The 15,252-nt window shown below is 46.7% G+C and overlaps 1 protein-coding gene across 4 annotated transcripts in view; it reads right to left on the reverse strand.

Annotated features, from left to right (window-relative positions):
• Positions 1-15,252, reverse strand: part of Mmp28 (matrix metallopeptidase 28) — a 34,963-nt gene that overhangs the window by 14,463 nt on the left and 5,248 nt on the right. Inside the window, exon 1 of one of the 4 annotated variants that reach the window (XM_013503451.1) lies at positions 12,411-12,524. The exons of 1 other annotated variant lie outside the window; for it this stretch is intronic. Coding sequence is in view for 2 of the 3 variants with exons in the window: in XM_005402890.2 (XP_005402947.2) it covers positions 10,117-10,227 (111 nt within the window). In the remaining variant the exon portion in view is untranslated. Of the gene's footprint in view, positions 1-10,116; positions 10,603-12,410; positions 12,525-15,252 lie in introns of those variants that run through there. 2 more of the 4 variants (XM_005402890.2, XM_013503449.1) reach the window with 2 other exon arrangements.

Raw genomic sequence — 15,252 nt, forward strand, 5'->3', positions numbered from 1 at the left:
AAGTTCTATGAGCTGCCGTTGCTTTGCCTACAATGTGAGAAGATGAACCCCACAGTATCCCCAGAACTAAATAGAACTAGCATAGAGTCTGATGCATAGTAAATGCACCATAAACTGTTGAGCTAGTTCATTCACCTAAGAGAGAACATTAAGATAGGCTTCTGGAACGCAGCTTGCCTGTAATGTGGGGACTGCTCTCAACAAGGCACTTACGCCTGTTCTCAGTTCAGGGGCTTCTGATGCATATCTGTGTTACCTCTGCCAGGTGCCTGTTCTCTTCCCCGCCCCGCTCCCCTCAGGAGGATGGCTAGAAGCCTTTCTAAGGGAAGCCGGGACGTAGCAACTCCTTACAAGCAGTGTTGCTGAGTGAGTTGGGAGAGAGCAGGTCACAGGTTCACCTGGCAGGCACTCCCTTGTTCCTCTCTTCACAAACCCGCCCAGGCCTTATCAGGGAGTTGGCTCGAGTTCTGGAACTATGCAGCCTTGGGGAGGGACAGAGTGGGAGGGAGGGGAAGTTGTCTGGCGGCGTCTCCTGTTTCCTGGCTGGGCTGTTGTGCCTGGCACTCTGGAAGGCAAGGTGGGGTGGAGATTGGCTTCAGGGGCCATCAGGGGGCAAGTTCTGAGATCTGGGACCCTGCGGTTGTATGACAGAGTTGAATTCCCAGTAAACAGAATGAGCAGGTGCCCAGGACTCCAGCCAAACAGAGGCACTGAAAGAATGAGAAAAGACCTTCTAAGAATTTGACATTGTATATTTCATAAAAGCAATGAAGTATTTTAATGGGGATTATCAGAATGTGTGGACTCTTAAACTTATTTTATGCTTAACACACATATATTAAAATTTTTTTCAGCTGGGTGTGGTGGTGCACGCTTGTAATCCCAGCACTTGGGAGGCTGAGGCAGGCTGATTGTTGTGAGTTGGAGACCAGCCTGGGCTACGAAGTGAGCTCAAGGCCAGCTTCAACTGCACAGCGAGACCCTGTCTCAAAAAAAAGACAAAAAAAAATTTTTTTTTCAATGACAAACAGAAAGGCTCCCCTTACTAGTAGTGTCTGTGCAGAGTGCTCTAAAGTGCTGTGAAATGGGGGCCACACTGTGTTCCTGAGGGAGGCTGGGCCAGACTCCCTCTGCTCCATGTGCTGTGCCTCAGTTTCCCCCTGTAAGGATGAGAGAAACACCAAGCTCTGTATGCAAGAAGGCAGGAGTGTGGGGCGGAGGGATCCAGGAGAATAAGGCGGAGGGCCAGCCCTCATCCCACAGACGGGCCGCTCCTCCCTTGGGAGAGTCATTTCTCCATGGGCTTCCATTTTGGGGGCTTGTCCTGGGTTACTTAAGGACTCTAAGCTCCACCTGGGGCCCTCCCTGCCCCACAGCATGGAGGGAGTGCCAGGCTGCTCCTCCCTGCTTCAGATTCAAGTGTGATTCTCCCTTCTCTGTTCTCCACTCAGCCTCTCCCCTAGGGAGCCCTGGGCTTGCGCTGAAAGGAGCACAAGCTGGAAGGCTGTGCCCCTTAGCTGACTCACCCCCCTCTGGCCTGAAAGCTGCGCCAGCACGCCTTGCCCACTTGGTTAGGGATGGGGCCATTTCCCTGGCCAGTCACCTCTGAAAAGTCCCTGGGAGGGGCTGTGACTCTGGGCAGAATGCAAATGGTTCCCCCAGGGCCATCCAGCGAGGTGGGACTGGGGCTCTAGGGGTTTAGCTGTCTTTGCCCTGACTTGTCTTCCGAGGGTGTGTAGGGCCCAGCCCATTGAGTGAGCGAGCGAAGGGGAAATTCTGGCCATTTCTGAGCAGGGCACGACTAGCAATGAGGTGTAGCAATGAACCTAGGCCTGCATCAAGATCTCTTGACTCACTGGATTGGGAGCACAAGAGCACTGGACTGTGAGTCTTGAGCTTTATTCCCATTTCTACTGCTGTGTCCTCAGACAGGTCCTGTCCTCTTTGGGCCTCAGGTTCTTCTTCTATAAAACGAGGGGATTGGATTAAAGCACTGAGATACATTCCAGCTGCCTTATTTCAGCCTTGCCTCTGCGACTGACTGACGAGATATGTGAACTATGATGAAGTCATTTAACCTCTCCATGCCCCAAAGCAGAAAATGAGAGAAAGAATATTACCTTCTCTCTCTCTCTCTGTTTTTTGTTTTTTTGTTTTTTGTTTTTTTTGGTACTGGGAATCAAACTCAGAACCTTGCGCTTGCTGGGCAGGCGCTTGTGCCTCTGAGCTATATCCTCAGCCCCTATTGATTACTTTCTCACAGGAGAATCATGAAAATTTTTATTTTTTTTTAAGCAGTAATTTTTTTTTTGGTACCAGGAATTGAACTCAGCACCTTGTGCTTGCCGGACAGGCACTGGTGCCGCTGAGCTATCCCCAGCCCTCATCATGAAAATTTAATATGAAAGTGTTTTGGGAAAGCTTTATGACAGTTGTTTATTAGAAATGTTATTTTTGCCAGGCCTGCACACTTGGAATCCCAGCACTTTGGAAAGTTAAGGCAGGAAAATCACAAATTTGAGCACAGCTTGGGCAACTTAGCAAATCAGCAAGACATTGTCCCAAAATTTAAAAAGGGCTGGTGATACAGCCTGGTGGGAAGGTCATGGGTTCAATTCCCTGGCACCAGGGGAAAAAACATTATTTTTACCTCTATTGGTAACAGAGTTCTATTGATGGAAGGGACCAGCTGGCCTCAAAGTCACAGTGATCCTCCTGCCTCAACCTCCCAAGTTCTGGGATTACAAGCGTGCATCACCATGCCTAGCTTGGAAGAGATTTTTGGTAGTTGAATCTAGGGCTCATCCTCTTAGATATCCTCCACATCAAAGAATTTCAGCAGCAGCAAAGAAAACCAAGAATTAAAAAACTGCAAAATGGCAAACTCATGCAGAAACCACATCGCTTTACCCATGATATAGCCCGTCTTATACCTTTGTGAGGATTTTTGTTTCTCTGTAGTGACTGTAGGTTTGCCTTATCCTTGAAGTACATCTTTAGCATTATTAGTCAAGTCAGCACGCAAGGAATGATAGCTGGGATTCTGCCTTGACATGTTCTACACGTAAAAATGTTTTCTGGTATTCAGGAGCACATTAGGCCCTTGACAACTGTAAAACTTTTAAAGGTATTATGCCTTTTATAAACCTCATAATCACCTTGCAAGAACATAGCCAGGGCAGGTGTTTTTATTTCCATTTTAAACATGAGAACATTAAGTCTTAGGAGAGTACAGTTTCTTGTTAAAGTGTCCTAATAAATGATAGGACCAGTACTTGAATCCAAATCCTCTGACATCTAGCCCAGGATATTCTGTCTTAAATGTAAACAAGTGACCCCTGAGGCCGTAGCACTGGAGAAGAGGGGCCAAGTTGCTCTTCCTATCAGAGGGCTGACTCTTAATAAGGAAAAAGGTAAAGCGGCATATTTGTGTTTGGATTTCTGCTGCCTTCTCTGTAAGGTGTCCGGAGCAGAGCAGAGGGAGGAAGCTGCTGAGACATAGCATTCCATGGCTTTCAAATACAGGCTGGGATCTTGCCTCCCATCACACCCTAGCAGGTGGTCTAACACGCCAGAGGCACTCACAGACCGAAGTATTTCCTTCCAAAGGTCAACATTTGCCTTCCGGTGCCCTGCTTTCCTCTCCCACCCCCTGGGGGCCTGGGAAGGGCTCAGCAGGGTGGGATCAGCTCAGCTCCTCCCTTCTACTTTGGGTAGAGGCTTCCCCTTCCCTTCTGTCTGATTCCTCTTCTTCCTTCCTTCTTCTCCTAGTCCTAGTCTCATATCCACAAAGTTCTGTTTGGGTACAACCTAGATAATTCTTGCTGTATCCTGTTCCTTCTTTCATTTTCTGTTCCCAAAGAAGATTGGAAATATTAGCGGGCTAGTGTCCACCTAGATCCCATCTTACACGCTTTCTAATGTGAGATAACCATACCTTGTGTTCTCATGAGGCTGTGGGGTAAAGTTTAGGGCACCGAATAATGACCTAAGCAAGGCTGAACTTAGACTAAAGTTGTCCAACAGAATCTGCCTATTACGTTCTTGCTTCTACTACCCGCCTCTTACTAGATTTCATTTTCTTTTTCTTCCTTTCCTTTCCTTTCTCTTGTGGTGGGGACTGAACCCAGGCTTTGCACATGCTTGGCAAGTACTGAGCTGCATCCCCAGCCCCTTTTTCTTTGGTTTTGAGACAAAGTCTCACTAAGTTGTATAGGCTGGCCAAGAACTTGCCATCTTCCTACCTCTGCTTCCCAGGTAGCTAGGATTACAGGTGTGTGCCACCATACTTCCTTTTCAAACTGACTTGACAGATGATTTTCCACCAACTTGTGGTCCTCTGGGGCCCTTTGGCTCCTCTTCTGGACTTCTGTTCACCCTGTATCCATGAGTCACTGTGCTGAGCGCTTGGGAATGGCCTCCACACCCGGGTTTCTGGGCCTCTGACTCACAAATCGTCAAATGAATGGCTCTGGGGTATGGGAAACAGACACCACATCTGGTGGTGGATACTCCACAGGACCAGTAGCTCCAACATCTCTCTGGAGAAACAAATCATTCAGTTCCATGTTGACTAGCATACTTGCAGTAGCTGCACAGATACACAGATCACTGAGTGGGAGGGAGGTCCTGGAGCTACTGCCTGGTTCTAAAGAAGGTTCAAGCAAAGACAGATCCTTTGGGACAGTCTGTCACCGAGCCAGAGGACAGGGGCTGGCTGGGAATGGGAGAGGTGCCAGGGCAATGATGTCATTATTAACCCTCAATCTTACAACTCAGAGGCAGAGGCTCTTTCTACTTACAAGTATTGTGAACAGCTCTAGTTTTCCTAAGGCAGCAACAATGAACTTGTTCATAACACAGCTTTGGAAGCAGTAAGTCTCCTCCCAGACAAAGCCCACTCTGGAAAGCCCTCAAGTTTATTGCTTTGTGTGTACAAGGGGGACACACACACAGTAGTATAGCCATGCACACAAGATGCAAGGAAACAGAAGCACAGATACATCCAGACAGATGCACAAATGATGTATCTACACACACACACACACACACACACACACACACACACGTCAATGTCAGATCTAGAGAAAATCTTAGAAGTCACTTAAGAAATTTAGGCTCCTTAGCCAGGCATGGTGGCACATGCCTGTATTTCTAGCTACTTGCAGACTGAGGCAGGAGCACTGCAAGTTCAAGACCAGCCTGGGCAAATTAGTGAGGCTGTCTCATACTAAAAATTAAAAAAAAAAAAAAAAAGTCCCCTTACTTTACAGAGGAGGAAGTGCCGCCCAGAGAGGTGAGGAACTGGCCTGTAATCACACAGCTTTTATCATTTCTTCCCTTCTATGTCCTTTGGGATACACCTGCTGTTTTTCTTGTTTCTTTAGAGTGGAGATTTAGATCATTGATCGAAACCCTTCTTCTTGTCTAATATATTTAAAGCAGTAAGTATCACTCTAATTACTGCTTTAGCTGCATCCCAAAGTATCAGTATGAAATGCTTTGTTTTCATTATTAGTCAGTTTTAAAATATTTTCTAATTTATTTTGTGATTTCATTGACCCATGGATAATTTAGAAGTGTGTTGGTTAATTTCCAAATAGTTGGGATTTTGCTAGATATCTTACTGTTACTGCCATCTAATTTTTATTTATTTAATTGGGTTTTTTTGAAACAGGGTCTCTTTATGTAGTTCACACTGGTCTTGCACTTGTTATGTAGCCCAACCTGACCTTAAATGGCTTCAAACTTGCAGTGATACTCCTGCTTCAGCCTCCTAAGAGCTGGGATTACAGGTGTGTGCCACCAGATTTCTAACTTAGTTGTAATTTGGTCAGAGAACATTATCCGCAAGGTTTCAATTTTTGAAATGCATTTATACTTATTTTATGATCAAACATATGGTCATCTTGGTAAATAATTCATGTGAAAGTATGTATATTCTGTAGTTCTTACGTGTAGTTTTCTATCAGTATCAGTTAGGTTAAGATGATGGACAGGGGGCTGGGGATTTAGCTCAGTGGCACAGTGCCTGCCTGACAAGTGCAAGGTCATGAGTTCGATTCCTGGTACGGGAAAAAAAAACCAAAAAAAGAAGATGATGGGCAGGGTTGATCAAGTCTCCCACATCTTTAGTGATTTTTTTGTTTTGTTTTTGATCTACTTGTTCTACTCATTACTGGGAGAAAAATATTAAAATCTCTAATTATTTAGTCACAAAAAACCACATTTTATATGATTCCAATTATATAGTATTTCCAGGATATAAAAAATTAGGCAGAAATTAGTCTGCAGATCTTTTCAAGGCTTGGTTTTAAATTGGTGTGTGTGTGTGTGTGTGTGTGTGTGTGTGTTTGTGTGTGTGTCTTCCCTAAACTATCTTCGTACATCCTTAACCTATTTTAGTCCACTTAGAGTTAACATCGTACCAATATTAGAATACTTTACACTTCCCACTTGACACATCCCATTTCCTGCTTCACACCTGACACGCTCAATTTACAAATGTATCATCCACAACAGCAGAATTCTGTTTTCCTGCCCCCACACTTTGTGCTACTGTCATAACTTTTGCATGTGTTAGAAGCCCAACTTACAATGTTATTATTTTGCCTTAAACAGGTGTCCTCTAAGGAAATTATGACAAGGGAAAAAGTATTTCATGCGTACCAACTTCTGAGCCTTGTACAGTAGGGCTTACTTTAGATCATGCTCCTTACCCCGGAATACGGCCTTCCTGTAGTTTCAGATGAATGCCTGAAGTGTTCAAGCATTGTCCTTTTAGTCTGGGCTAGACCCTCAACATCTTCCAGAACTGCTAACTTCTGTGGTCTTTTTTCTGTTCTCAGTCACATAGCAGCTGTTCTCTGATAAGAGTCACAGAGTCTCAACCTACACATACCAGCATGGTCCCCAGGCAAGGATTTGCAGTGAACCTCCACATAGACTTATGGGAACTCCTTTCACTGTAACCCCTCCTCTGTGATGCACTGCTCCACGGATTCCAGCTGCTTCACCAGCTCTGAACTCTGGCTTTTGCCACCCCAACTCAGCTGGACTCTGCTCTGCTTGTGGTCTTGTTCCCTGCACCGGACTCAAGGGGCTCCTCCCAGAGCTAAGAGCTAGGGTGGTGGTGGGGCTCACGCTGTGTTTCCCTTCTGTGATGATTGTATTTTCCTAAATGACCACAGTGATATCTCCCACTCCTGCACTCTTCTCACACATCCTTGTCCCACCAAGTGTGGGATTGAGGTCCCCTCCCTCTGGAACCTGGGTGGGACTTGGGACGGCTCTAGCCAGGGGAGTACAGCAGAAGAGATGAGAAGCAACTGCCAAGTCTACGTCACAAAACCATTCGTTCGTTCTCCCTCCCCCATCCCACCATCCTCAGGACTCATCACGTTGTGAGGAAACCCACGGCGAGAGATCATACAGACAGATCGACATGGACTAGATCAGAGGCCCTCCGCGGACAGCCAGCACCAACTACAGAATGTGAGTAAAGTCTTTAGAGGATCCTAGCCCCAGACACTGTAGAACACAGGTAAATTGCTCTGATGTGTCCTGCTTGAAATTCTGACCCACAATATTGTGAACTTAATAAAAGGTTGTTTTATTTCATTAAGTTGGGGTAATCTGTGATATAGTCACAGTGATTGCAATATCACTGCTAAGGAACTGCACCTCTAAGGAATTCATTGTCCAAAGCTGAAAATAGTTGCCTCACACATTTTGTCTTGTGGTATTGCTGTGAGATAGGTAGTCTCCAAGCCAGAACTTTGTGTGTGTGTGTTACTGGGGACTGAAGTTCAGTGGCACTCTACCACTGAGCTACATCCCCAGCCCTTTAATTTTTATTTTGAGATAGGGCCTTACTAAGTTGTCCAGGCTGTCCTCAAACTTTTGATCTTCCTGCCTCAGCTTCCTGGGATTACAGATGTGCACCTCATTCCCAGCTACCTAGTTAACACTCCAACCTAAACAATATTATTACTATTATTATTTTTTGGTCTTTTTTGAGACAGAGTCTCGCTATGCAGTTCAGGTTGGACTTGAGCTCACTTTGCAGCCCATGCTGGTCTCGAACTCACAATAATCCTCCTGCCTCAACCTCCCAAGTGCTGGGATTACAGGTGTGCACCACCACACCCAGCTAACAATATTATCTAAATAACAGTAAAGATGGGGGCTGGGGATTTAGCTCAGCGGCAAAGCGCCTGCCTGGCAAGCGCAAGGTCGTGAGTTCGGTTCCCGGTACCAGAGAAAAAAAAAAAAAAAAAAAAAAGAAAGTAAATAACAGTAAAGATGATTTTAACATCAACAGCAATATTGAGAGCAACTAATTTCTATGTACTAGGTACAATACTGAGCATTTCACATTCATTAGCTCCATGAAACCACACAAGTCTTGTGAAATAGGCCTTATTAAGCTCCACTGGTTATTTGGATTATCCTGGTTTGGATACAGGTATAGAAGCCCATGCAATTAACCATATAGAACAGACATATTATACTTTCCAGAGTTTTTGTGCTTTTAAAGTATTTCTTATGCTTAGAGTTAAAAATTCCCCCCCAATTTATGTTAAATAGATTGAGAGGGACTCAGTCTGCTAGATATTAAGTTTCCCAAGCACACCCCAAGATGAAATTCTCTCCATCTGGGGCCACCACAGGCATGGGCAGCAGAGATATTGTCTCTGTTTCCCTGCCAGTGACTGCCCCAGACTGAACTTGGTGGGAGGTGGGGTGGGACCCAAGTCTTGGCCTGGTAGAAGCGATCTCCTGGGGCCATGGGACTCTGTAATTGGTGCTGTAAGAGTCTAAATTCACAGAAACAATGTGAGTTCTTGAGTACACAAAAGTAAAGAGCACAAAGAAAGTAAGAGACTAGTGCTTGGAAGGGGAGGGGCTGAAGGAGTTGGAGAGAGAATCCTTTGTTGAAGCAAGTTCTTTTCCAAGTATTCCAGATGCTGCCTGTGGTGGCAAATGCCTGTAACCTCAGCAGCTGGGGAGGCTGAGGCAGGAGGCCTGAAAATCCGAGCATAGTCTGGGCAACTTAGTGAGACTCTGTCTCAAAATAAAATTAAAAGGAAAAGGGGGCGCTGGGGCTGCAACTTAGTGGTAGAGCACTTGCCTATCACATTCAATCCCCAGCTCTGCAAAAATGGAAACAAATATTCCAGAGCAGTGATAGGAACTGGCAGATAGAAAAAAAGATTTATTCAGAGAGGTCATCCTCTTTCTGCGCGTTTCCCCAATTTAGCTGGCCCTTCCTAGGAAAGGGGAGTAGGGAGGGTACCCAGAAGCTTCAAAATGACAGCCTTAGGGCAGAAAGCAAAGTCTTAGAGAAGCAAGAATCTCAGGACAGAGCGTTGGGATCAGTAATTTAGAATGTATGTACATCCCTTCTTTAAATAGTGGAGAATAGATTCTATCCTTGAGAAGCATAACACGGAGATGCTTCCTTGGGGAAGAAAGAAGTGATACTCCTATGCTATTACAAGCACCTTTACATGGAAAACAGATGGCCCAAATCGATTCCTGCCCCATCTTTAAAAAAAAAAAAAAAAAACCCTTGTGCAACCTTGCAGCGCACACGAATCCGTTGCAGAAGAGTGAAATGGGCAATCTTTGGTTCACACCCCCGCCCCCACCTCACCCTCGCCTTTCAAGTTCAGTCCTGAAGCACTGTTTAAATCTCCTTATCAGTACATGGAGAAAACATGGTTCTGAGCTGTTGAAACAATTGCACTAGCTGGGCAGGGGAGCCCATGGCAGGAGGCCAGGGTTCTCCCAGCGCTCAAGCAGTCATCAGGATGCCCTCCGCTACACCACTGGGGACTTTTCTGGTGAGTGAACGTCGAGTTTCCCCAGTCTGGGCAGTGAGAGTTGGGTTCCCGGTCAGCCCCAGCTTACCAGTCCGGTCTGGTCGCTGTCCCCGCCCTGGCCCGCAACAATCAATGCGGCCCCGCGTGCCCGTGTGTTCTCTGCTTTGGCACAGGCAAGAATTGTGCCCCGGCTCTTTGTGTGCAAGTGTAAAGGGGGCACCCGCAGCCTGTCCGCTCTGACGGGACGGCTGTGGCTGAGCTGCAGTCTCGCCAGGCACACACCCCGTACCTCCGCCTCCTTGCGCAGCTCCCGGCTGACGCGCTCGGCCGGCTGGGCGTCCAGGCCGCCCCACAGCAGCAGCGGCAGGGCGCGCAGCAGGAGGCCCACGCGCGCCACCATCGTGCGCGTCGCTCCCGGCACCGGGCGCTGAGAGCCTGGCGCAAGGGGCGCCGGCCGTCGGTGGGCTGCGCCGAGGACCCGGGGGATGCGCCGGCTCTGCGCCGCCGCCTTGCGGGCAGAAACGGCCCCAGGCGCTCGCCTGTGCCTGGCTCCGCGACCTGGGTCTCTCCTCCGCCGCGCTCCTTCTGTCCGTCGGGAGCCTGCCGAGGTCGTCCACCCCGGCCGTGCCTGCCCCGGGTCCGCCAGTCTGCAGACTGCGGGAGGGAGGAGGGACGAGAGGAGGCGGGCTCGGCGCTCCCAGCGGGTCCCACCCACCCCGCGCAGCCTAGGCGACGCGCTTAGCTCCCGGAGCCTCTTCCGCCGCCTGCACCTCCTCGCCCTGCGGACCAGTTGTCTCGCCTGCCATCTCCAGTTGGTCCGCATATCTCCGAACAGGGCAGAAGAAAGATCTCCTGGCAGTCTTGGACGAAAAGTGGTCCCGAGTCGTGGTCTGTTTATCAGGCGGGGTGCGAGGCCCTGGGGTGTGGGAGAAGGAGCCTTGGGCTGCGGTCTGAAAAATTAGGTTTGCGTTTCAGGCATGCTTCTTTGAGACTCCTGCCTCAGCCACGTACTGACCGTATGGTCTTGGACCAGTCACTCACCGCCTCGGAGTCTAATTTGCACAGCAGGAAAGAGGGTATCAGTAATACACATCTCATGTGATTGTTGGGAAATTTTCACAATAATATTGCCTGTAAATAACTGACATCAGGGGCTGGGGATTTAGCTCAGCGGCACAGCGCCTGCCTGGCAAGCGCGAGATCATGAGTTCGATTCCCGTGTACCGGAAAAAGAAACAAAACAACAACAACAACAACAGACAATAACTGACATCATGAATAAAATGGAAAATGGTAGGCTTCAGCTGTGTGACCGTTAGCAGATGATTGAACTACCTAGAGGTCGTATCTTTATAAACAAAATAGCAAGGGCTGAGGAAGTAGTTCAGTGGTAGAGCACTTGCCTAGCATGCAAAAGGCTCTGGGTTTAATCCATAGTACCGCGCGCGCGCGCGCGCGCGCGCGCACACACACACACACACACACACACAGCAGAGAGTGAGAGAGCGAGAGCAGCTGAGATTAATTTAGTTTCCAAAGTTGCATGAAGAAAAGAAAATAAGTGTGAAGTGCCTTATATAGCCCATACAGTCTTATAGGAAGACTGCAATCAAAAGATTTCCATGAAAACTTTTGCTAAACTCCTACCGAGCAAAAATAAACTCATTAACTGCCTTTTGTAACCAAGAGCATGTTGCAGTCTCTCAGCCAGCCTCAGTTCAGTCATTTGTGAACTAAAGTTAGACCAATGATATTAACTTGTGGAAGTTTTTAGATGAGTCTGTGTAAAAATAATCTGGAATCTATAACTTACTAAACAAAATGAATACAGCATTCTGACTGCCTAGCCTCGAGGCTTCAGTAGCACAGTTTTGTTCTAGTTAGAAAAAGACACGTTAGTTGGAGGAATCAGAAAAATCTCTTTGAGTAGACATCTTATGAGCAGCCATTCCTTTGGTGCCACTTAGTTGGAAATAATCCCCCTTTCTTACCTTCCAACCAACAATAAAAAAGAGACACCACTCATCCGGGGGGACCAATTAGGAATAGGTGCTTATCTGGGGAGACCAATGCGGAAAGGTCACTCTCAATGGTGCAGATATGTCTGCCAGAGATCAGCTGGGAACAGAGTTGAGGATAGATTTCTTTGCTCATCTATGCTCCTCTCTTAGAGTGCCCCTGTATACATCCCTTCTAGGGTGCTGCCTCAGAGATGCTGGAAAGGCATGGGCCTTGCTCTCTGAGAGCATCCAGTCTAGCTGCGCTGAGCAGAAAGAAGGTTCTCAGCCAAAGACGGAACAGACTGACTTGGCAGCTGGTTTAAGCAAAATCCTGCAGTGGCCCTGGGGAGAGATTACAAAGGGGCGTGAGAAAGAGTTGCTAGAGTGAGCAAATAAAAATATAGGACCCCCCCCAATAAACTTGACTGTCACATTGATAGCAAATAACTGTTTAATCCCAATGGACACCATGCAATATTTGGGATATACTTATGCTAAAAAAAATTATTCATCACTAATCTGAAATTCCAGTTTAACTGAGCACTGTATATTTCATCTGGCAACCCAGGTTGTGTGTACATACGTTATAGGTATGACAACAGGCTATGGTAGCGTTGACCAACAGGTAGATTTTGAAGCTGCAGAAAGCCCTGCTTTAGATCAAGGAGCTGTGAAAGGCATCAGTTGGTGAGGACACTGTGGGCTGACCTGGAGTCCGGTCTGCAGTTTCCAAGTCTTTCTCCAGGCAAAATCTCTCCAATCCTTATTCCAACATATGCCAGAGGTTCTCCATTTCGCCTGCACTGAGAAGAGAGGAGAAGAGAGAAGCTGTGGCTCTCTGGAGGGCTGAATGTCTTGGAGGAAACAAGCTGGGCCACACAGACAGCTGATCTTGCCTTTCTTTGCATCCCAGGCTAATCCAGGCCCATGGACTCCTCAAACTAGAATCATGTGTTGCATCAGAAAATTGACTTCATTTCGTCTCGTTGGTTGTATTGTTTTCTCATATCCCGATCTTTTCCCACTCCATTTCTGCTTGTGGTCACTTAGACTCGGAGGTGCCTGTACGAATTTAGGCAGAGCAGAGCCCCCTCTATCCACACACTCACTCTGGGCTTCAGCCACACTTTTGCATAGGATATATCCTTATTTCCCACAAAGGAAGCGTGTTTTTATAGTTAACATCTGCATAACAGGGGGCTTTGGTCCCTTTTCACCTCCAAAAATTCTTCCTTAATCCAAGAGTACGAAATTCCTTGATCTTCTTCAACACTCAGAGGCCTGCAAAGCTTCACAACAGACTTGATGTATGTTTTCATTTTCTACGATATACCTGAGCCAAATAACATTGGATAGGGTAGGAAGGGAGGACAGCTTACTGCGTTCATGCTCAGGTATCAGAAGGGATCTGAGAAGGAAAGGAAGATGAGAAAGACAGGGCACTTTACTGGAAAGAGCTCATTCCATAGTGAAGGTGAGGAATAGCTTAGCAGGGATTCACAAAGCAAATTCCAAAGATGCCCCCGTCCAAAACAATACTTCGGTAACAAGTCCTTCTAGGGACCCAATATTATTTTTTCTCTGGTGAGAGTAGGGATGGGGATGGGAATAAGGAGTTGGAACAAATAATAATGATTAAAACTTGTTGCAAAATTAATATGTGCCACAGTTTGTAATTGCCAAATCTTGGAGACACCCCAAATGCCCATCAACTGGTGAACGGATAAAAAGGAGTTTTTTTTTTTTTTTTTTTTTTTTTAATACAGTGGAGTACTACTCTGCCACAAAGAAGGATGCGTGGGCTGGGGATATAGCTCAGTAGCACAATCACCTGCCTGGCAAGTGTAAGGTCCTGCATTCAATTCCTGGTACCAGAAAAAAATAAAATAAAATAAAAAAGAAGGATAAGCTTGCTGGGTGTGGTGGCGCATGTCTGTAATCCCAGCACTGGGGAAGGTGAGGCAGGAGGATCACCATGAGTTGGAGGCCAGCCTGGGCTACACGGTAAGTTTAAGGCCAGCCTGAACTACACAGTGCGATTCTGCCTCAAAAAAAAGGATAAGCTTGAGACATTCTTAGGTAAATGGATGCACCTTGAGACCATACTTGTAAGTGAAGTAAATTGGATATGCATGTGTAAATACTATATTTACAGGTGTGAGGACCTGAAAGTATAAATAAGGACCAAACTATATATTATGTATTGTGAATTAGGAAGAAAATGGTCAGATGGGGAGGGGAACAAGGGAGGGAGGAGAGGGAAGGGAAAGAAGGGAAAAGTAAAAAAAGTGAGAAAAGAAGGAAAAAATGGAAACAAAGCTTTTGTAAATGGAGAGGGGAGGAGGGGTTGAAGGGAGGGGAGGGGAATGGCAAAAGGAAAGAATTACGTTATATCATGTACAGGTACAAATTCTCTATGTGGAATGTGATCATTATGTATATCCAAAATGTACCAATAAAATCTGGTTGAAAAAATTAATATGTGCTATGTATGTGGTGTGTGGCTTACATAACTCATGTCATTGAATCTTTGTAACTTGCTTATGAAAAATTACGATAATCATCCTTATTTTATTTTTTTTTGTTGTTGTTTTGTTTTGGTTTTCCAGCACCGGGAACTGAACTCATGACCTTGTGATTGCCAGGCAGGCGCTGTGCCGCTGAGCTAAATCCCCAGCCCCACCATCCTTATTTTAAAGATGAGGAACTTGCGGCATGGAGATCATATCATTTGTCCAAGGTTATAATCTAGGAATGGAGCTAGGATTCAAACCTGTACGGCATAACTCCAGACCCTGGATCTGTTCTACTACACTGTCTTGCTTCAAGTCGCATTTATAAAATGTGATTCTTGGTCACTTGACATGAATCACCCAGATGCACTTGGGCTGGAGGATGGACTGCTTGCCTAGTACGCTTGAGGCCCTTGGTTCCATCCCCACCACACCCTCCTCCCAAATGTCAGATTCTGATGTCCACTCCAGACCAACCAAATTACCAAATTCCCAATGCCAGTGTCCAAGAGGAAGACAGCTCTGGATTTTCTAGTGGTCTAGTTCTCACCTCCCCTCCTATCCCATGTTGGCTGAGTGGCTTCTGACCCAGCTGGGCTGACCCCTCCTGTTCAAAGAGTACTATCTCCCCTTCCCTCCTGTCAGTCCTGGGGTCTGGCTCAACTCCAAAGGGTTTCCCGGCCGTCTCAGGGTGGGCAGGATTCCTGTGGAACTCATGGTGGGTCTTGGACATTGCCAACGGAGTGGCTAACAGCTGCCACTCAGGCCCATTTCTCTTGCTCTGTCAGGACACAGCAGGAGCCCTTGAATCAGGCAGGATGTGTGAATCTGGACAAAAAACCTCTAGCCTCAGTTTCTCTGTAAATAATAGGAGGAACAACTGGCTTTGTCTCCGCCCTTTCCTCCTCCCCA

Source organism: Chinchilla lanigera, unplaced genomic scaffold (assembly GCF_000276665.1).
Source record: "Chinchilla lanigera isolate Chin_1 unplaced genomic scaffold, ChiLan1.0 scaffold00080, whole genome shotgun sequence".
NCBI lineage: Eukaryota > Metazoa > Chordata > Mammalia > Rodentia > Chinchillidae > Chinchilla > Chinchilla lanigera.